Source organism: Myotis nattereri (genome assembly GCF_964212035.1).
Source record: "Myotis nattereri genome assembly, chromosome: 16".
NCBI lineage: Eukaryota > Metazoa > Chordata > Mammalia > Chiroptera > Vespertilionidae > Myotis > Myotis nattereri.
Genome location: NC_138091.1, coordinates 46,339,353 through 46,360,813, shown reverse-complemented (window position 1 = coordinate 46,360,813; position 21,461 = coordinate 46,339,353). Strand labels below are relative to the sequence as shown.

Sequence of the window (21,461 nt, the reverse complement as noted above, 5' to 3'; positions counted from 1 at the left end):
CATCCTACTCTTTTTCAAACAAGGGTAAACATAACCAAATGTTGAGGAAGGTGGCAGCGGATGAAAGCCAGCGGAAAACATGGCTAGGACCCTTCTTAATATTCATACGTATTGACTACCTGGCATCTGGCACCCAGCACTGCATGCAATTACATGCTTGTTGAAAAGATTTCTCTCCTTACACATTTAAATAATGACTATGGGCACAATTTTGGTGTAAAGATACAAATTAAAATTTGCTAAAATGGCTCTACCGGATACTTGGGAGGTGGGCGATTGTCAGCACCTCCATTTAAAAGCACACAGCACCAGCTACAATAAATATTTAATGCATCGTTTGTGAAGACTAACGAATATACTTTTGGCACATAATGTGCCGGACATTAGCGGCATTTAGTTCTTCCATTTATTTTACAGATAGAGAAACTGAGGTCTAGAAAGGAGAAGGGACTTGTCCGGGCATAAGTTACATTTTTTTAAATGACTCAGGGTTATCGTGATTGCATATAATTCCTCAATCTAATGGCCCTTTGCTTTCACTATAATATTAATGAGCCATTCTTCTTCAAAGAATGACTCATCAAAAGCAGGGCAGACTGACAAGCAGCTTTTGGGATGGCACTGAAATATTCCCATTCCAATCACAGTCAATTTATGTCCAGTTTGTGCTACAAGACCACTCACACTGGGTCCAGGCCTAAACAGGATGAGAGAAGTGAGGACAGCCACTTGGCACAGCCACTGTCCTTTAACCTGCCACCACCGGGGAGCCTGCTGCCTTTCCTGGGAAGCCCTCTTCTCCTTCCACCTCCATCGCCAACCAGGAAACTCAGACTAAAGAGGGTGACCCCAGAGATGAGACAAGGAAAAAAGAGCTAATTTGGAACACAGGTATCTTGAGTCCCAATTCTTCATGAATCCCAAACTGCCAGGCATTCCTTTGAATTTTAAAGTGGGTGGGGAGATTGAAAGCAGGAGTCATTTCCTTCTGAAAATGCATTGCCTCTTTGTTCTGCTGTGGTGGCATCAGAAATGGTGAGTTTTGTGAACACAAGAAGAGAGAGAGAGAGAGAGAGAGAGAGAGAGAGAGAGAGAGAGAGAGAGAGAGAGAGAGGGAGGAATATCTGTGTGTTGCCTGTAAAAACAGTTCCAACTGCTCCCCAATAATCAACCAAGGGAAATGCTGAAACTCCCAATTTCCTTGGACTGACTGCTTTTCACCCCCAGGGCTCACTAAGTACCTAGAAGAGGCTGGTAGGTTGAGCCTTTGGCTGGACCCTCCTGGCTCCACACTGGCTCTGGCAGGCAGGAATCAGGTCTGCTGCAGCCTCAGGCAGGAGCTGAGATTTGGGTTGGGGAGGCTTGGAAGGCCATAGCCAGGTAAAGTGGGTCAAAAATTCTTAAGCATCGGAGGAAGGCAGGGAGCAAGGTAGCGCTATGCTCTAGCTCAATGGTTCTCAACCTTGGCTGCACATGAGAATCACCTGGGAATCTTTTTATTTTTTTTATTTTTTTTTAAATATATTTTATTGATTTTTTACAGAGAGGAAGGGAGAGAGATAGAGAGCTAGAAACATCGATGAGAGAGAAACATCGATCAGCTGCCTCCCGCACATCTCCCACTGGAGATATGCCCGCAACCCAGGCACATGCCCCTGACCGGAATCGAACCTGGGACCCTCCAGTCCGCAGGCCGACGCTCTATCCACTGAGCCAAACCGGTTTTGGCTGGGAATCTTTTTTAAATCCTGATTTCTGGGCCTCATCCTCCGGAAATTCTGTTTCTTTGTTACAAATGTTGTGGCCCCACCCCATAACAAAGAAACAGAATTTCCGGAGGATGAGGCCCAGAAATCAGGATTTTAAAAAGATTCCCAGGTGATTCTCATGTGCAGCCAAGGTTGAGAACCACTGCTCTAGCTGCACTTCTCAAACTTTTATGTGCGTATAAACTACCTGGGGATCTGCTAAATCGAGGTTTTGATTCTCTTCGGAGTGGGACGGAAGTTTCTGCATTTCGAACCAGCTCACAGGTAGTGCTGATGCTGCTGGGCCACAAGGCAGCAAGGCTCTTACAGAACCAGAGCCCCAGGGGCCCTGAGTATCGCACACCAAGCCCTGATCCCAAGAGGTGAATTCTCTCCAGCAGAGCAGATCCTGCTCTTTTGGCATTGATGAAAGGTGCTCTCTTTTTGACCAAAGAAAGCTGGAAGGTGGGCAATTAGCAAGATCCTTCTGGTGTTCTTGATCTTGGTAACAACCTGTTATAGCTGAAAGAGCATTTTTAATTAGGCCAAATTATCCAGTTTGGCGGTACATAGAAATCAAAGCCCCAGCTGAAATGCCTGTTTCATTTTGCTAGTGTGGAAATGGCTATGTGCTGTGATTTTTAACATGTTAAACACTGCCTATGGGCATATTTTGTAGGGAAATAAACACATAGCCCAATAAAATGTATAGTGTGGTTTTAATATATTGTAGCCTCATTTATGAAGAAAATAAACACACAAGCCAATAAGCTGTGTATTATTACTTTAATATATTGAATTTATTTCATACCTATATATTTTATGAGGAAAAATAAACTAATAAGATCCATGATATTATAATAACACATCTAATTGTTCTATATTAATTTATTTATGAAAGAAATAAGTGCAATTTAACATGACATAAGATTATTTAATGCGGGAGGTGAATTCTATATGAAGACAGTTTAAGGGATGAAATTTCAGCTGAATAAGATGTGTGTACTTCCCACACCGAGGGTCCAGTTAAAAAAAAAATATTCAGAGGCCTGTCTGGTCCTATATGTCATGACCTATCTGGCTTCTGGCTTTTCCTGACAGTTGTTGCCTGTTGGTGCCCGGGACTCCAAGTCCTCGGCCTGTTGGTCCAGGGGAACATCTGGGAGGCCCAAGAAATAAACTGATTTTGGAGACTGGCAGCGTCTGCTAGGAGGTAGCCCTGCGGTGTCTATTTCTGGGCCCGAGAAATATTAAATAAACCTAAGGAGGATGGATTGCTTTCCAGGGCCCTTTAAATCTCCACGTTCCCCGGAAGAAAGCAGAAGGCAGATGGGGAAGATCGATCCTGGCTTCCCGCTTACGGGGTTTGCAGGTAGCCAGGCCTGGGAGGTGGGGGGTAGGAGATAGTGTTGAGATGGCAAATGAAGTTGTTGGCACAGACAGGTAGGTCTGCATTTGGAGAAAGCTCTGGGCAGGCTACAATCCCAGAGCGAAGGATCAAAAGCCCGAGTCGCCCAGGCGCACCCGGGCCTGCAGACCCGGCGCGCCCCCTCCCCTCCCCTTCTCATCCCCACGCGGACTCTCCGTCCATCTCGCGCCCTCGGCATCCATTGGGCTCAATTTAAAAAAATAAAATAAAACAAAAACTGGGAGGAGACTCCCTGGCTCCCTTTCTGCACTGGCGTCCGAACGACCCAGAAAGGAGAAAGGGGGTGCAGGGCCGGTCCCCCGGGCGGGACCCCGCGCGTCCCGAAGCGGCCGTCATGGCGGCTCTTCCCTCGCCTCCCCGCCGCCCGGCCTCAGCGCCATTTTGAGCATCACCCTTGCTTCCCCGTCTCCCTCCCGCACTCCTCGCTCGTCCTTCCCTCCCTGCAGGCCAGGCGCCTGCCGACGCTGCCCGGGCTCCCTGGCTGGTCGGCCCGCCGCCCCTCGGACGCTCTCCCAGCCCCAGAGCGACTGCGGGGACGGAGAGCATCGGTGCCGGCCCCGCTGCGCTGCTCCCGCGGCTCCTTCCTGCCCACGTGGAGGCCCTTTATCCTCCCGGGGCCCGGGACACGGGGCCCGGCTTCCCGAGAAAAGCCCGGCGCCCACTCCACTCCTCCAGGCCGAGCCCCCAGGCGCCCTGCGCGCCGGGAGAAGCCCTCCACCCGTTTGGGGTGCGGCAGCTCGGAGCCCCGGGCCCCCTCCCAACCCCATCGCGTCTCTGCGGCCTCGGCCCGGGCTCCCACGCGCGTGCCCGCGGCCTCCGCTCCTGGCACCCTCTCCCGTGGGCCGCACACCTCTCCCTGCACCGCCCACCTTTCCAAGCCGAGGCCCGGGACACCCGCGCGGGGCCAGAGGCCTTCGGTGGGGCGGTGGCGAGGTGACCCGGCCTCCAGCAAACCTCCCTGCGGTCTCGGAGCTGCGGGAGGAGACGCGGTGGGCGGCCAAGTGGGGCCATTTTTGTACCACGCGGACTCAGCCAGCCCGGGACCAGACCAAGCCCGGGGAGAACCGAGGGCGTCAGGCCGGCCTAAGGGCTTCGGGGGAAGGGGCTGCGTCCCAACACAAGCACTCGTGTTCGTATAATAAAGGCATTTATTTAATCTATGAAAATAATGTACAATAAATACTTTCCCCTTTTCCTATTATTAAAGAGTTTTAATAAATAATCTACGTCCTAAAACTTAAAAAAAAAAGTGGAAAATAGGCTCCTCTAGCTCTTTTTAAAGAAAAGCCCCGCCCCGCCCCTTACAGTGTAATGATTCCTGAGATTTCGTTGGAAGGAGTCTACCGAACGGAATTTTTCTGTGGTTTCCAAAAGACGCCCGCGTATCCAATATTTTAGAGAGAGAAGAAAGGACGTGGATTAAACGCTAATTCAATAATACCTGAATTTTAGCAAAATACATAAAGAAGTCTAAACCGCTTGGGGGCTGGGGGGTCCTGGGAGGCCCTGGGGGTGGGGGCAGAGCGGCCGGGAGGAGACGGTTAGGGGAACTGCAGGTCGATGGCACAGAGGCTGCTGGTGAAGAAGTCCAGGTCTTCCTCGGAAAAGGGCACGGGGCTGTCGAGCGAGCCCTGCAGGCTCGGGGAGAGGCCTCCGGACAGCTGGAGGCAGGAGTCGGCCGCGAAGAAGTTGAGGTCGGGCAGGAAAGGCGAATCCTGCCGCTCAGGGAAGGCGTCCTCGGGCAACAGCTCGGGTTCCAGCCCGCGGGCCCCGCGCACGGCGCCGCCGGGGCTCGGCGTCCCCGATCCGTCCGGGCGAGAGGCCAACGGCGGGGCGCACGGAGCGCCCGGCGGGCCTGGCGCGACCTCGGACGGGTGAGAGCAGGCTTCCCGCGCCGCCCGCGGGGCGGAGAGGCGGCCGGGGCTGGCCGCAGGCTCCGGGGCGGGCTCGCCGGGGTCCTCTAGGGAGCCCGGGCAGGCTGGCTCCCCGTCGGGCGGCTCTCGGTGCTGCGTCTGCCGCTTGTGCTTCATGCGCCGGTTCTGGAACCAGACTTTGACCTGCCTCTCGGTGAGGTCCAGTAAGGCCGCGATCTCGACGCGGCGCGGCCGGCACAGGTACTTGTTGAAGTGGAATTCCTTCTCCAGCTCCAGCAGCTGCGTGTTGGTGTAAGCCGTGCGCAGCCTGCGCGCCCCGCCGCCGGCCGCCTCCGCCAGCCCCGGGCCATCTGCTGGGAAAGCAGACGGAGCATCAGAGCGGGCCGCATCCTCCTCCCAACCTCAGTTCAGCTGAAATAAAAGACTCTTCCATCCGCCAAAAACAGGAGCCGCCGTGCCCCTTCCTTCCCGCCCACCGCAGCCGCTCGCTCTCATGGCTTTTCCCTTCTTTCCCGTCCCTCTCCCTGCACAGCCGGCCCAGGTCAGGGCAAAGCATTCAGAGAGCCGCCCACGGGCCATGCAGGGGTTAGAACCGGCTCCCCTCTGCCCCCAGGACCTCAGAGCCTCTCCAGGTCCTGCGAGTGGACCCCTTAATTCGGGCTCCACGCAGGGAGGGGGGGGTGTATAAAGAAAGATGGTTCCTCACCTCCTTTCCTCCCTGGATCCTAGATTCCCCCTCCCGTGTAAGAGCTGGGGGAATGGGACCGAATCTTTTCCTGTCCTCAAATTCAGCCCCAACACCACACATGCATCCCTCCTCACAGATAAAGGGCAATCGAATTCTCTTCTCCCAGCAGAGAAAAAGCTCTTCCCCAACCAGCTTCCAAAATCTGCTGGGGGTGGGGGTGGGAGGGAGATGGAATCTGGCAGCGGCCAGGCCTGAACCCCAGCGATCTATTCTGCTTCCTTGTCACTGAAACCAACGGGGCTAGGAACCCCAACAGGCTTGCCACCTTTTCTTCCTCCCCCATCGCTCTTTCTCCCCGTCTTCTAGCTGCCCTTCACCCCACCCCTACCGCTTTTACTGACCTGTGGGCGAGCCGACCCCGGAGGCTGAGACCGAGGAGGCGGCCGGAGGGGACGTGGCCGATGGGCTGGGTTTCTTGGCAGATTTCTTCTCTTTCATCCAGGGGAACTCGGGGGCCAGGGGGGCGGCGGGGAGCGGCGGCGGCGGCGGCGGCAGAGCGGGCCCATCTTCGGCTCGCTTTTGGCTCCCGGGTCTCTGAAGGGTGGAGGCGCCGAGCTGGAGGCTGGGGAAGGTTAGCTCGAAAGGAGGAGGAGGAGGAATTAATGTCGACTCCTTGATTGATGAAGTTTGAAATGTCTCCAAGACAGCGGGGAAGGAAGTCAGACACTCGGCGAGCGATGGCTGGCTGTTTATAAACCCAATCTCCCTCTCAAATTCAAAATTCATGGCTTTCAATGGTGGGGGAGGGGGCCTGCTGGGGGGGGCGTCAGGAGGGAGGATCGGAAGGGACCCCCCCTCCTGCCCCCCCCAGGTTTATGTGATGGAGCGATTTTGGGAGGGAGGGATTTTGCTGTCTCTCCCTCTTTTTTTAAATTTGGGGCCTTTATAATTGTATATTGCTGATAAATACAAGCGTATGGGGACTCTCTCTATTAAACCCAGGACTCTGGCGAAATTGCAGGGAATTCGTGGTCACGGGACCAGACTCGGCCAATCGCTGGTCTGGGCCTGGTGGAAAACAGAGAGCATTATTTGCTTTAATTGATTCAAAAACTCTAGAGGACCCCCGACCTGGACACCATGAGCCCCCCCAGTCCTTCACTCCCTCTCCCCAATGCCTCCCTTTCTTCAAAAACAAAAACAAAAACAAAAACAAAAAACGCTAGAGGACCTTTCCCTCATCTCCTTCAGAGAATTAAGATCCTCCAGAAGCCTGGAAAACAAGAGTATCTAAGGGAGAGATTTTCCTCTTTTTGAAATATTTTAATACAGTTAATTGCTTTCTGTACCATGGCCAGCAGCATCTTCCCCCACCCCCCAAAAAAGAAGGTTGAGTGAGGATCTCAGTGTGGCAGGAAGAGGTAGTAAAAAGAGGCTTCCCCACCAGCCTTTGGGAAAAGTCAGTGTTAAGGTGCAATAAGGAAGAGAAGAGATTTACAATCATCAGCACCACTATCCCCATCCCACCCTCCAAAAGCAACAGATAAATCTTGGAAAATCGACAGGCACTCCCAGGCTGACACAGAGGAGTGAGATAGATGGTGAGAGGCCTTTTGGGCCTCTGGCCTCCATAGCTGTGTGCTCTCAGTTCCCCTTCTGCCCAGTGTTTGCAGCATTGCCCCTGCCCCTATGTCCATCCACCTGCCTGGCTCACCTGGAGGCATCTGCACTCCTCTATGACCTGCCCCCTCAAGGGTGAGGGTCTAAAATGCATAGCACCACCCAAGCCTCAAGCCTGTATCTGTATCTATACTCAGGAACATGAACAAGAACCAAGGTGGCCACCCATTCATTTCACTTAGAGCATTCTCAAAGTTGGGGGTGGGGGGGTGGATTTTCTCCCCTAGAACAAAGAGATGCCCCCTCCCATTTTTATCGTTATGCTAGTTAAAAAAAAAAAAAAATCACTGTCAAGAAAGAATTCCCTGAACATGGAGGGGGTGGAAATAATGACCACTGAGATGATACTCCTTTCCTGGCCCCAGAGGGAATTTTTGTTTTTTGTTTGTTTGTTTGTTATTTATTTTAAAGGGATCCAGATAGTCTGAACTTCAGGGAGTGCTGTAATTTACTGCAGGGAGGAGGCACAAGACTGAGGGTTCCACACAATTGGTGGTAAACCAGATCTCAAAGCAGAAAATGAAAAGTCGATCTGGGGGAAGATTTTTAAATAAGTGGGTCAGAGGGACGGATAGGAGATGAGGCGATCAATCTTAGCCCCCTGACAGCTCCCTCGGATGGCATCAAAGAATTTGGCTCTTTGGGAAAGCAGAGGGAACAGCCGAAATTCCCCATCCCTTTAAAAGGCCTGGGGGTGGGTGGTGTTAGCACAAGAGAAAGGTGATTCTGGGAGCTGGGGAAACAGATGGGGAATGGGGACAGAGGGTAGGGCGCTGAGTTGGGTGGAAAGTTTGTCTGGAGAACTCCCACGGCTCTGGCCTCCCCTCCCCCTCCTGGCTCCCAGCTGCCCAGCCTGGAGGAGAAGGCTGGTTAGCAGAGACATGGCCACTCAGCCGGGAGCTGGAACTAGAAACTTTCTGTCGATGCAAACAGCCGCGTGGGTGGTGGTGAGTATTCATCCGCGTGGGTTGTGGTGAGTATTTAAGAAGGACCGAGCTGTCTGCATCGGAAGGTTGGGGCTGGAGGAGAGCCAGTTGGAGGTGGGGGCTGCGGGGACAGGGGGTGGCCGATCTGGCAAGCTCTGAAAGGCTCAAAAGAGAACTGCTATGAACTGGACAAACTGGCCAGAGACGGTTATGTCCAGCTCAGCTCCAAAGAAAGCACAATTTACCATTTGGAGGTGTGGATGGGGACGGGGCTGGGGGGCGGGGGAGGCACAGAAGAATCGGGGTAGTGGTTGTCTGCAAGTTGTGCAGCGAGGCCTGAGAGCGGGCTCTCTCTCAGCCACCCCCTTGAGAAGCCCTGAAAGTTTTTGCACGGGCTCTGGAGCTGGCTGCATGGTCCACGGCACCAGCCGGCCAAGCCTGCCCCTGCAGGAAATACGGCTCTCCCTAACCCTGCTGACAGGTTTTACTGCCAGATTAGAGAAGAGCAGAAAACTTGGGTGTTACAAGGGGCCAAGAGAGCCCTCCTTCCCGGAGACACGGCTTCCCGCCCCCTGTCGTGCTGTGAATCTTACACACAGATATTTTCGCCATGACTTTGGCTGCTGAGCTAGCGTGGAATCTCGCAGAAAAAAAAGGGGGTGGGGGACACCAAGCTAAGTCCGCCCTTGTTTTTCTTGTTTGCCAACCCGCTTTAAGCCAGAGCTCTGGTTTTCAAGCTCGAGCTAAATTCTCTCTCTTGGCCTACCTCTCTCCTGCTAAACGATCAATCCACTGCACCCCCAGAGCCAAACATGGCGCCTCATCTAGTTACATCATTCAGAAAATGTTATTCAGGGAAGAGGGGAAGAGAGAGAGAAAGAAAAACCCTTGAGCGTTATTTGATCCCAATCAAACTTTGCACGCTCTTATGCCTTTAAATTATAGCCTGACCCAATGCTAAATTGCTTGCCGCTTGGATGAGCCGAGTCCAGTTAAAAATCCTACTGGGGGTGGGGGGGGGGGTGGGGGGCGGGGATGGGGTGTAGAAGTCAGGTTGCTTTTTTTTTTTTTATTGTTATTTATTGTTGCATAAAGACTGTAATTACTAACCTTGGACTGCCAGGATGCAACATAAAAATGAAAATCAGCCCTCTCTTTAAGGCTGAGGGCCTGCGAAGATTCTCACCGACACACCCTCCCCCCATCACTTCCACCAAATATATGCTCCTAATTAAGCAATGCCTGCGCATCGCTTACAATTAGAATTATGCAACTCTTCAGCAAGCCGCCACCGCTTCCCTTTCAACGAATTAGCTCCATATTTCAGCCGCCCCGTCTCCTCGCTCTTATCGACTCCAGCGACGCAGCGGTGACATTTCATCTTTGACAGAGCCTCTCTATCCTCGCTCCCATGTGATAAAACTTTTATGGAACCACGACTAAGAAATGAAGTTTTCCCAGGGACCGTGGAAAACAGAGCCGCCCATCAGCCCGGGGACTATTTTATTTACGCTTCGCGCCAACAGCTTCTCCCACCCTCCGCCTCTCCCCGGCCCCTGGCTGCCTGGCCGGGGAGATCAAAGGGGCCTCCTCTCCCTCCGCCCCCAGTTTTATTTAGTAATTTAATTTCACTTTAGTTTTAAGGTTTGACCTTAGAAGTCCAGGCCTCAGGTTGATTTTTTTTTGTTTTTTTTTAGATTAATCATTTTCCTTTGTTTTCGTTCTAGACCCAATGGTGGTTGGGCTTCGGGTCACGTGACGGCTTCTTTGTCGCTCCGGAAGAGAACTGTGAAGTTTGGGTTGCGTGGAAGGAGCAGTAATCTGCCGATTTTTGTTGTTGTTGTTATTGGGGGGCGGGGGGCGTAGGGGCAGGGGCTGGGCAAGGAAGTTGTAGCCCAAGGAGCAAAAGGACAGAAGGTCAATGAATGAGAAAAATGGAGAGGCAAAGAAGCCAAACAGAAGGACCTAGAGCGAGCACCCAAGAGTCCTCCTTCCTCCCAACTTGTTTCTTAAACCTTAGCTCAAGGAGCTGGCAGGATGTCCCAGGCTCCTATGAGAAAAGCTATATAAACGTGAGATACAGCCAGGGCAGGTCGGCGCCTGAGCAGTGCGAGAAAGGGCCAAGGTGGGGTCTCCAGCGTCCTCATTCCCTTGGGGGAAATTTGGCAGTCAGCAGCCTCCCTCTGCTATCTAAATTGGACCACCAGGACAAGATAAAATTGATAACAGAAAGTTTATTCAAGAATTGTTTGACAGACAACCCTTTTAAGTAAGGAAAAAAAGTGACTACGGAAGAACAAAGAAAGTTCCAAGAGGGAATTAACTCTAATTCTACAAATTCAGGACTATACAGTGACAATTAGGAGCTGAGTTCATGCCTTTTAGAACTAATTACAATTGCTCATAAGTACGAGTTTAACATAAATCTACAGCTCTTTTCTAGAGTACAATAATAACTAAAATAGCTGGTTTTACATGACAGGAAACACGTCCTTTATAACAAGTAAATACTAAAAAAAAAAAAAAGTACAGTTTTTTTTTCCTTTTTCCCTCGTATAAATACATAATGTAAGGGGATAAATAATACAAAAAAAAGAAAATATTTTAACAGGCTATGACCAATAAATATATATGAAAATGTTCACTAGAACACACACTTTTTGAGTGATGCTGGACTCCTGCAGGCATCTCTCACAGTTGTTTTTATATCCATTAAAATGTAAACTCTAAGTGCAACGAAAGTGTCCTGTCAGGGGCTTGAGCAAGGCACACAGGCCCGGCTGCAGCCCCTGCCTGGGACAGACAGTTTGTTAAAATATACCCTGTTTTCACGTTAAGTCAAGAGAGCAACTGAAGAAAAAGTGTAGAAGAACCTCGTGTCTCCGATTGCTTTTTGTGGAAAGAGGGGGATGGACCTGGAGCTGAGATGGGTGGGAGGCAGTAGAATGGGCAAACCCTCAGTCCTGACAATCACCTCCCAGCTTTTCCATAAAAGAAAAAAATATATATATTTATAATATAGACAGCTCTGACTTTCAAGATCTCTCACCATCCCTGAGCCCTCTGGAAACTGTAACTGATGGGGTCGGGGTGTAGATATTAATGTCCTAGAGCAGAAAAATATGGTGCTAGAAGGGAGTGCCCAATTGACCTCAAAGAGATGGGAGGACATCTGAGACTTCAGGGAGGTGGGAGGGGTTCGTGCTTGGTGCCCCTGGTTTTGAAATGTTTTCTAATTCTTTTTAAAGGAGAATTGCAAGGGGGGAAAAAAATCAAGATTTGGGGGAATTACCCACAGAGACTGAAGGTAAGTTGGTTGGTGATGGCCTAGCCATCTTGTCTGTGTTTTTAAAATGTGCTTCTCTACCTTGTTGCCCTGTCTCCTCCCTCTAGCCCACGCCCAAGCCTGGAATACCAACTGCATACTGCCAGAGGCCTAGGGTTGAGGGGGGGTCGGAGGGGTTGCATCTCCAATCTGCTGTGGATTCCTTTTCAGTGGGTAGGCAAACAGATGGAACAAGGGCTGGAAGATTTTTAAAAAGCAACCTCTCAGGCCAAGAAGGGAAGGAACTCCAGGCTTGTCCTTCCCAGGAAGCCTGGTTGCCAAGTCCCTGCCTCTTCCTTCAGACCTCCAGGCTACCACTCCAGGCTCTCCCCCACCCCTTGACCTCATCCCTCCGCCCCCCCCCCCCCACCTCTCCTATCACAGGTGTGTTAACTTGGGCGCTTCTTGGATTCTACCCTGAGGAGGAGGCGCATGGTGAGAGGAGAGGTCTGTGTAGGTGGGGTGGGGGTCGCAGGGTCCGTGGTGCTGGCTGGGGGCCATAGGGGGCGCCCCGTTGTAGTCCAGGTTCCCCGAGGGGTGGTGGGAAAGGTGGTTGAGGCCGTAGAGGGAGGGGCCGGCAGGGGGCGGCAGCGGATCCACGTAGCCGCCCCCGCCCACGTACACCGGGCTACCCTGCATGGTGGGCGTCCCGTAGGCGCCCCCGTTGGCTTGGAGAACGTGGGGCTCGTAATCGGGCGCCGGCGTGGGCGGGTATTTCTGCGGGGCGCCGCAGCCTTTGAGAGAGGGCTGGTAGTTGGAGGACAGCGCGTAGGCATTCGGGTGGGCTTTGCCGAAGGTGGGCGGGGACGGGCTCTCGTAGCTGGGGGTCATGGAGTGTAAGGCGTTCATGAAGCCGGCCGTGGACTGCATGGGCTGCGGGGGGCTGCCGGCGGGGGACGGGCCCCCCGACGACGAGGCCAGGCCCTTGGCCTTCTGGTCCTTCTTGTACTTCATGCGCCGGTTCTGGAACCAGATCTTGATCTGCCGCTCGCTGAGGTTCAGCAGGTTGGCCATCTCCACGCGGCGCGGCCGGCACAGGTAGCGGTTGAAGTGGAACTCCTTCTCCAGCTCCACCAGCTGCGCGCTCGTGTATGCCGTCCGCGCCCGCTTGGACGCCGCCGATCCCGGGGGGCTCTTGTCCCCGCCCCCGCCGCCGCCGCCGCCCCCGCCGCCGCCGCCGCTACCGCCTGCGCCTCCGCCTGCGCCGCCTCCGCCGCCGCCGCCGCCGCAGCCCTCCGCTGGATCCGAGGGGGAGGGGTGGGAAGGGAGAAAATGAAATAAAAGATAATTACTGAACACGCCGAAATTGAATGCATCGTTTCTTAATAAATCCAGGCCTGCACTCGGATCCCCCGCCGCCTCCCCTTCCCGTCCCCGCCTCCTCCTTGCTACCTCCCCCCCACCCCCCAACGCCCGTCGCATTAGCGGACACTCTATAATACTGGCATTTATTAAGAGACCTGTTCTCCTCTCCTGCCCCAGCTTATGAAAATCTGATCATGTCACGCAGACAGAGCCACATGGCCATTTATTTAGGGCTGGGTTTTCTCTCGCACGCTCTCTCCCCCGTCCTCAACTCCAGGTCTGGGGAGTCACTCCCCCCTCTCCTGCCCCTGTCTGTGACCAGGATGGGGGTGGCCGAGGACAGGACCCTTGAGGCACCAGGACATCCGTGGGCAGGACACGGGAGTGTGGCGCGAAGAGGCTGCCGTGCCTGGAGGCCGGGACCCCGGGCCGCCCGAGAGATTGTGATTAATACCCACAGTAATCATACTTAATAATAATCAATCGTTGACGGCTCTGCGTCTCCTGGCCCCGCGCCCGGCCTTCTGGAGCTCGGGTGCAGGGTGGCCGGAGGGAGAGGGTGTGAGTGGGGTCAGGGGTCATCAGGTGGTGGGAGGTCGGGGAGCTGCGCCGCTGCCACCTCCACCTGATACTGTCCCCCAGGCCGCCGCCTGGGCGCCTCGGGGCTGGGTGCTAGAATAACAGCGACATTCCTGGCCCGGACAAAAGCGCACGCTGAGGAAGGCAGAGAGCTGGTACCTGTGCCGGGGGAGCTGTTTTTCAGCTTGGACGTTTGCCTCGACTCTTTCATCCAGGGGAATATCTGTTTGGTGAGGGTGGAGTTGGAGCCGGGACCGCATTTGGGGGGGCCGCTTTTGCCGGCCCCGCCCCCACTGCTGCTGTTGCTAGCGGTACTGGTAGGTGCGGCGCTGGGCGGGGGTGAGCCGGGCGGGGCGGGCAGGGGCTCGGGGGCCAGGCCCGGCCTCATGCAGCTGCCGTTGAGCTCCTTGCTCTTAGCATGCGGGGCGGCGTTGCCCAGGGATTGCAGCGAGCACGCCGAGCGCTGGTAGTCACCCTCCAGGTGCGTGGCGGCCTGGAAGGGGGGTGGGGGGGCACCATCGTAGCCGAAGCCATTACTGCCAGGGTACGAGGAGTAGCCTCCGAAGAGTGCAGCCGAGGCGTTGTCGTAGTAGGTGGCTTTCTGCATCGCTGGGCGAAACCCGGGCAGTGGGTGGCAACTTGCAAGGGCCTGATACCCTCACGACCGGACATTGGCACCCCTGGGGGTCACGTGAGGCGCCGGACCCCCCCTCCCCTTTCTGCCCCCCTCCTCCCGGGGTCTGTTCGGAGCCGCTGACCTGCGGGGTGAGAGAAGAGACACAAGGCGGAGAAGAGGACTGGGGCTCGAATCCATCTTAGGAACTGAAAAGGGAACTGACATCAATAGGGATTTTTCCTCTCCCCAACCCCGGCATCTTCACAGCAGATGCTGAGGCCGCTTCCTGGCCGGCAATGGATTTTCCTTAAATTTCAACGCTTTAATTGCAAAGTAAAAGCCCACCGGTTTTCATTTCCACTTAAAAATAAGGACAGTATTCCTTTGGGGTCTGGCTAGGTCTAGAATCTTCCTGCTTACTGCAAAAGTCATGGCTTTCTCTCCTGTGCCAGCACACTAGCCTCTAACCTCTCCTCCTTCCTCCCCCTATCTCCTCCGCCCCAGCTCTGGAGAGGGTGGCTCAAGAAGAGGGAGACGGGGAGACTCTAAAAGCATCAGCAATACCCTTCTCTGAGCTGAGGCCTCCTGCCTCTGCTCCCTCCGTGTCTATCAGGTCTCTCTCACCCACAGAGTCTCATCTGCAGGAAAGACAGAACTCCGAAAGAGACAGAAGGAAGAAGCACGCTGAGCAGAGAGCCTTCTTATGTCAGGGATCCTCTCACCTCACAAAGACAATAACAACGGCCTGACCTAGAAACTTCCTGAAGACCTTTCACCTCCCGAACCAGAGGAACTGGGCCTTTCCGGGAGTCCCTGCATGTCCCTGCTCCAGGTATCTCCACCTCCAGGCTAAGTCTTGGCCCAGCCAAGTCTGGGACGGGACCAGCCGCCCCCATGGGGCCCCCAAAAGGAGCAGGATTGTTTCAGTTCCCTGGCCCGGCTGCTTGGTGCTGTGACCATTTGGCCCAGATCTCCTCCCTCCTTCATTTTTTTCCCACAGGACTTAATTTTTCCCACCCTTTTCTTGACAGTTTGTTTCCTTTGATTCCTTCAACAGAAGAAAAGAAGAAAGAAACTGGATAACTGCTGGACTTTTCTACCAAGAGATGGGAAAAGACTTTCTAAAAGAGAAAAAAAAAATTCCCTAGGAAAAAAAGAAAGTCAACAAAGCAATTTGAACAATATTATTCTCTGGGCTGGAAACAGGGTACCCCTGTTTACTAAAGTTCTCTGGGGCAAAATTTTTTTAAAATAAAATCATTGTTTTTTTTCATGCAGCCTTTTTAAAGTGTGCCGGAAAAATAAAGGTTCGAGCTGTCATAGGGTTTTGTACATTTCTTCTGAAACTTCTGACTTCATCCCTCCCCCCTCATATGTCTTCCCCAAGGCCTCACCATCACACTTTTTCATAAAACCTCCAGAATGACCCTCTCTTCTGACATGTGAGTTTGAAATACTTAAATCTCATTCAGCCCAGCTGGCAAACTCCAAAGAAAACTAAAAATAGGAAAATAAAAGAAAAGGCGTGTAGGTGAAGGAAGTCCCTCCCACACATAAATCCCCTTCTTAATCGCACAGATTTATACCCCAAAGAAAGCCGGGGTGGCCCTGAGGTCCGATTGGTTCCTGGGAAGAATTTGTTCCTGGAAAATACACATGGGTCTGCAAAGCAGCAGGTCCTTTCAGGAAAACTGGAGTTCAATTGACCAGGCTGACCCAGCGCCTTTATTATTATTACCATTAGTCTCTGATGATTTAACCAAAATTAGCTTCGGAGCAGCCCTGGCTGAAGGGGGAATTAATTAACAGGCATCCGTTGAGTTTGTTATTAATAGATAGAAGAATAAAATAAAAACCTTGGAGGGGGTTGGCTGGCTGGGCCCTGGCTTTATTTAGTCTAAATGATTGTTACAGCAGTAATGATGATGAGGAGGAGGAGGATGATAATAAAACAATAATTTGACTAGACGCCTGAGGCCGAAATTTCTGCCGCTGCCCCTGCAACAAACCCGCAAACCCTTACAGGACCGCGGCCGGGAGAGTGTGGGGAGCGGAGGAGCCAGGAGCGCGGTAGGCGAGAATGGAGCCTCCGCCGCCGCCGGGGAGAAAGAGCCGGGAGGTTTGCGGAGGGGCTTGGCCCCCGGCTACTGCCGCCTGCACCGCCGCCGCCGCCGGGCTGTCTGGGCCGCTGCTGCCGCGGTGGCTGGCGACGAGCTACGCGGCCCACGGAGGCGACGAGAAAGCGTCCGGGACGCCGACGCGGGTGGCGGTGGCAGGTTCCAAGCGCCCCGGGCTGAGAGCCGAGCCCTCCGGAGGCAGCAAGTTTGGGCGCGGGAGGTAACCGGATTAAAGGCGCGTGGGCAACTCCGCCCGGACTCCGCGGGGCCGGGCTGCGGGGCGCCGAGGCCTGGCTGGCGGGACGGTGGGTGCGGAGCGGGAACGGTGCCTCGGGGATCCGAGATCTGGGGACCCGGGAGCCGTGGGGGTGGGGAGCAGCTCTACCCAGCCACACATGTCTATTTCCCTTGCCTCCATGTTGGAAAAATCCAGGCTCCATATGGCTTCTCGGGAGGGAGCCGGTGGCTCCTGGCTTCCCCCCAGGGTCTCGCTGGAGTGAGCCACCCCCGGAACCCCACCTGGCCAGGCGCACCCCTGGAAGAGCCGGGAGAGTCACAATCGCGGGGGAAGCCCCGGGAGAGGGGATAGGCCACCTTCCAGGACTTAAAAAAATAAAAAATAAAATTAATGGAAGGAAGAAAAATAAAACAGGGAAGGAAGAGAACGGTTAGGCTCTTCTTATCAGCAGGAGAAAAAAAATTCTGCCCAGGACCTGATTGCTAAAAGAAAAGAAGAGAAAAGGAAAGAAGCAGGAAGAGAGAGGGAGAGAGGGAGGGAGAGAAGGAGAGAGAGAGAGGGAGGGAGGAAGGGAGGGAGGGAGAGAGAGAGAGAGAGAGAGAGAGAGTCAGTCGCTGCGTGGAAGGAAGCTTAAAGCTTGTGAACTCTTCTTGAACCGAGATTGGAGTCATATGGGCCATAAATCATTGAGACATACTCTCCGCCATTCACAAACTGATAGCCTATTTTAGTCCAGCTTACCTTAGCCACCGACGAGGGGAGAACAGGCAGACATAATATATATTCACATCGAGCCCCAGCGCGAGCGGCAGGCGAGAAATCTCCCCTCCTTGAAGGCAAAGGGAAAAAAAGACCACTGTTTAAAGCGGCGTCGCCCCCCCTCCCCGACAGCCACCCCGGCTGGGGAGCCCGAGGGGCAGAGCGGCCGGAGGTGCCGCGCGGCGTCCGCTTCGATTCACTCGGCTTCGGAGCGGGGGGTGCGCGGGAGGGAGGGGGTGGGGGAGCGGGGAAGAGCAGGGGCCCGAAAGGTGCTTGGGCTGCTGGGCTCGCCGAGGATCCAGCTCCGGGCTCCGCCACGGCCAAGCCGCCACAGTGTGGTTGCCCTATAAGACTGGTACGCCCTACTCTCCGTAACAATGGCCTCTGCTTTTGCACAGGGAAAAAAACCACACAGACACACACACACACACACACACACACACGCTCACACGCACCCCCCACCTCTCCCCCTTTAGCGGGCTTCGATGCCTGATAAGGAGGGAAGGTGATGGTGGTATTGGGGGAGAGGGGATGTTTACACCCCACCCCCACCCCCACCCCCAAAAAAGGGTGAGTAAGGAAAGGAGGTAGAGGTTGAGGATTTTTTTGGTTTTTTTTGGTCTTTTCATTTTGTAGGAACAGGTACATTTTTAAATGGAGATTTTGGCAGGGGAGGCAGGGGGAGCCAAGGCAAGGCAAGCCAGTTGGAGTTCCCAGCTCTCACCACCCCAGTGGTAAGCCATTATGCTAATTGCGAAGGAGCTGCTGGGAGGCCTGTCAAAGGCGCTGTGCTCCCCGGGGGTGGGGTGCCTGGCGCCCCTCTGTATCCATGTGCAGTGGAACACTAGGACTTTTTTTTTTTTTTTAAGTAGTTTCACTCCTCTGGGACTGGTGGCTGGGTCTTCCGCCCTCTGGCTCTGGCTCCCTCCATCTGAATCTCCCCACACCCACTCTCTTCTTCCTCTCTCCCCACAAGTTTCCAGACCCAGTTTCCAACTGCTAGGGAGGGAAGGCCAGATTTTTTTTTAAACAGCCCCCCTCCCCTTTTTTTTTTTTTTTGAGAACAGACAACAAGCGGTGATTATTTAAAAAACCCAGACCATCTTGCAGGGCGAAGGGGGGGCTGATGAGATGGTGACAAAAGGAGGACCCTGTGTTTCGCTTCAGCTCCAGACCGGCTGGCCAGAGCCTGTAAGAACCTCCCAGAGAAGTTTCTGTTAGGATTCTCACCTCTGGGTGGGCAGAAGGGGCTCAGAGGTGATAAGGATATTTGAACTTCTAAGAAGATGAGAAGAACTAGCAAAATGGCTTAATTTTAAGGGAACCGGCAGGAGACACAGGGGATAGTTGTTGTGGTGGTTGTTGTCGTCATTATTATTATTATTATTATTATTATTATTCAGAACAAACTTGTTCTCTCAGCTCTGCAAGATGATGATTCTTGGCAGAAGGAAGGAAGATGATAGAAGCTAAACTTTTCTTAGGGTGTGTTTGAGAAGGGCGGGGAGGCCTGTAGGAGGAAGACAGGAGCCAGGAATGTAGGTGTCTGCAGATTTGGGTCGGGGGTGGGGGCGAGTCCCGTTGGTGGAGGGAAAAGACAAAAAGAGCACCAGGGCATTCCCAAAAGCAGGAGTGTTTGCAACTCTGCTAACTGCTGACTCTGGGTTTAGGGGATAAAATAGGAGGCAAACGGTCTCTTTTTTTCCTACAAAGGCAGCTTGGAAAACTTGTTCTCTTAACTTTTTGTGGATAGCACCAGCCACTGCCCCGTGAGCTCCTGGTTAGAATATTTGGCTTTTGCCTTCTCCCATCTGGATGCACCAAGGAGAGATGGGACTGGGAGAACAAAGGTGAGAAATTGTTTCCAGCTATTCTATTGTCTTCCTTCGAGGAGAGGGTGGTTGTGTCTGGCAAAGCTTCCCTCAGATCCTATCCTTGTTCCTCACTCACAGGCTCTTGCTTTGGGCTGAGAAACTATTCTATTCCCATAGGAAGTGGTTCCTGGGCTCCTCTGCCCCCCCCCCACTTCTTCCAGGCCCCGTAAGTCAGGCTTTCTGGGTTGAAGCAGTAGGTTTCCTGGGGCCCTGCTGAATTAGGGGATGGGGTACCCATGGCCTCCCTACCCTCTAGCAACAAGAACCGCATGTAGAGCTTTCACTGTGATATTCCCAAGGATCCTATGGCCTCCTAGAGAGATGGTGGCTGAGAGAAAGGACAGATGAAGATAGAGGGTGGGAGCCATTTTTTCTGTGTTCATCAAGAGTATCAAGAAAAGAAAATGCCCAAGCCAGACCCAATGCTGGGGCTCAAGCCATGACCCTCGAAGAGAGTGATTATGGCTGCATGAGGATGTGGCTGCAAGAAATCTGTCCTGAGATCTCTAGTCCCCGGTGAGAGACCTACAGAGTGGGACTCTATGTAGCTTCGGGTCTGGTGGGTCAGGGACTCAGCCCAGGGAGGCTGCCAGAGGCTTAAGGGAACCAGCACTTTTGGGTCTTTTCTCTCACTCCCCAAAATTTAAGAAGCCAAGAATGTATCTCAGACCCTCCATCAGTCCTAGCTGTTGCTAGAGAAGATCGTCATAAAAATTGAGAGAAGAGAAAACCTGGTTGTTTGTGGCTCCAAAGCTTTGCATCAGGGAATAAAAAGAGAGCCTGGAGGGCACCCCGCCAGCTGCCGGCCTGCAAGCCCGGGCTGCAGGCTGATGGGGCCTGGAGCTGAGCTGGGGGTGGAGGCGCTTTCCAGAGACAGCAGTGGACTATTCCCCTCCTGGAGCCTCCACTCACTGCGGTGCCTTCTGGGTACGCAAAGAAATGGGGTGTAGTGGGGTGGAAGCAAAAAGAACTGGAGAGCAAGAAAACGAACCTGGAGAAAAAGTTCAGAAGACATGCACCCCCAAATGCGGTAGGAGATGGAGTGGGACTTCTTAGTTCTGGAAAGCAGAGCCCATTTGAAATGTTTGGGAGGCAATTAGATCCCATTTTGGTTTCTTTCTTGCCTTTTTCTTCCTTTCTTGGAGATTTCTGGCTGGCCGGTTGCCCCAGATTGGGACAGGGAGGGTGTGGGGTGTGGACGGTAGAACCAGCAGCCCTGAGGGCTCCCATTTCGTTTGAGGTGTTGATGCAGGATGGGGACCTTTCAAACTTCAAGGGACAAAGGCAGGATAGTGAGGCGTGTGGGCAAGGACCTTGGGGTGGGAGACACCAGAGGGGTCTGAGGGGAGACTTTGGGGTCTGGAGAAGAGGAGGGGAGAGGGCTGCAGCGATGCCAAGGGAGTCCTGATTCAGGGTTAGACTACAGAGAGGCAGAGAGGAGAGGAAACAATTTCTTCCTGGACTCAAGGCAGGGAAACTTAACTTACTGTGTGTGTGTGTGTGTGTGTGTGTGTGTGTGTGTGTGTGTGTTGAGAAAGAGAGAAATTGAAAAAAATGGAAAGATCAAGACACAGAGACATTAGTGTAATCTAATAAAGGCAAAAATTAACAATAAAGGTAAAAATTAGAGAAAGTGACCCCTTCAGAGACATTCTTTTCTCTCTGCTTCAGTTTCCAAAAAGCTAGAGTGCTCTCTCTGGCACTGGCACCCCCCTCCCCCACTCCTAATCGGTGCCCAGTACCAGGGGACACGGAGCACTTTAAACCCCCTTGAGAAATCCCTGGCGGTCCAGCCCTCCAGGCCTTTGGGGGATCACATCAGTCCCCCCCACCGCCCTCCCCATACACACATACACAGAAAATCAAAGAGCAAACGAAAATTCTCCTCTCACAAAGCACAAATTGGCTGGCCCCGTTAAAATCGATTTCTGATGATCAGCCTTGGGGTGACCAAGAATTCTGCCCCAAATTCCGACCGCAGGCTGATCGTGGACGCGCTGGGAGCTGCAAGCCCAACAAAGCATCTAGGGATCTGTTTCTTTCTGGTCCTGTCTGGTTCCCAGACCCACACTCTTCTAGCTTCATCGCCCAACTTTGTTGCAGCAGCGGCAGAGTCTTGTAAAGTTCACACCCACACCCAAATCTCCATCTAAACATTCATAAAAATTTTCAAGCTGGGGTTGTAAAATGGTAATTGCTACTGGAGACCGCTCCTGGTATCTGGATCCTCAAACCTGCCTTCCCCCCTACCCACCCCACCCCAAGATGCCGGGAGCAGGAGGGAACAAAGCGGCAGCCGCATG

General features: G+C 53.3%; 2 protein-coding genes across 2 annotated transcripts; both read right to left on the bottom strand.

Annotated features, from left to right (window-relative positions):
• Nucleotides 1–4,718: 4,718 nt before the first annotated feature.
• Nucleotides 4,719–6,525, bottom strand: HOXB2 (homeobox B2; the record flags this gene model as incomplete). The annotated part of the gene is made up of 2 exons (XM_081108860.1): nt 4,719–5,401; nt 6,141–6,525. 2 exons carry the CDS (start codon nt 6,523–6,525, stop codon nt 4,719–4,721), a joined length of 1,068 nt encoding a protein of 355 aa, XP_080964986.1.
• Nucleotides 6,526–12,048: 5,523 nt separating this feature from the next.
• Nucleotides 12,049–14,161, bottom strand: HOXB3 (homeobox B3; the record flags this gene model as incomplete). The annotated part of the gene is made up of 2 exons (XM_081108893.1): nt 12,049–12,908; nt 13,714–14,161. 2 exons carry the CDS (start codon nt 14,159–14,161, stop codon nt 12,049–12,051), a joined length of 1,308 nt encoding a protein of 435 aa, XP_080965019.1.
• Between the last annotated feature and the right edge of the window lie 7,300 nt (nt 14,162–21,461).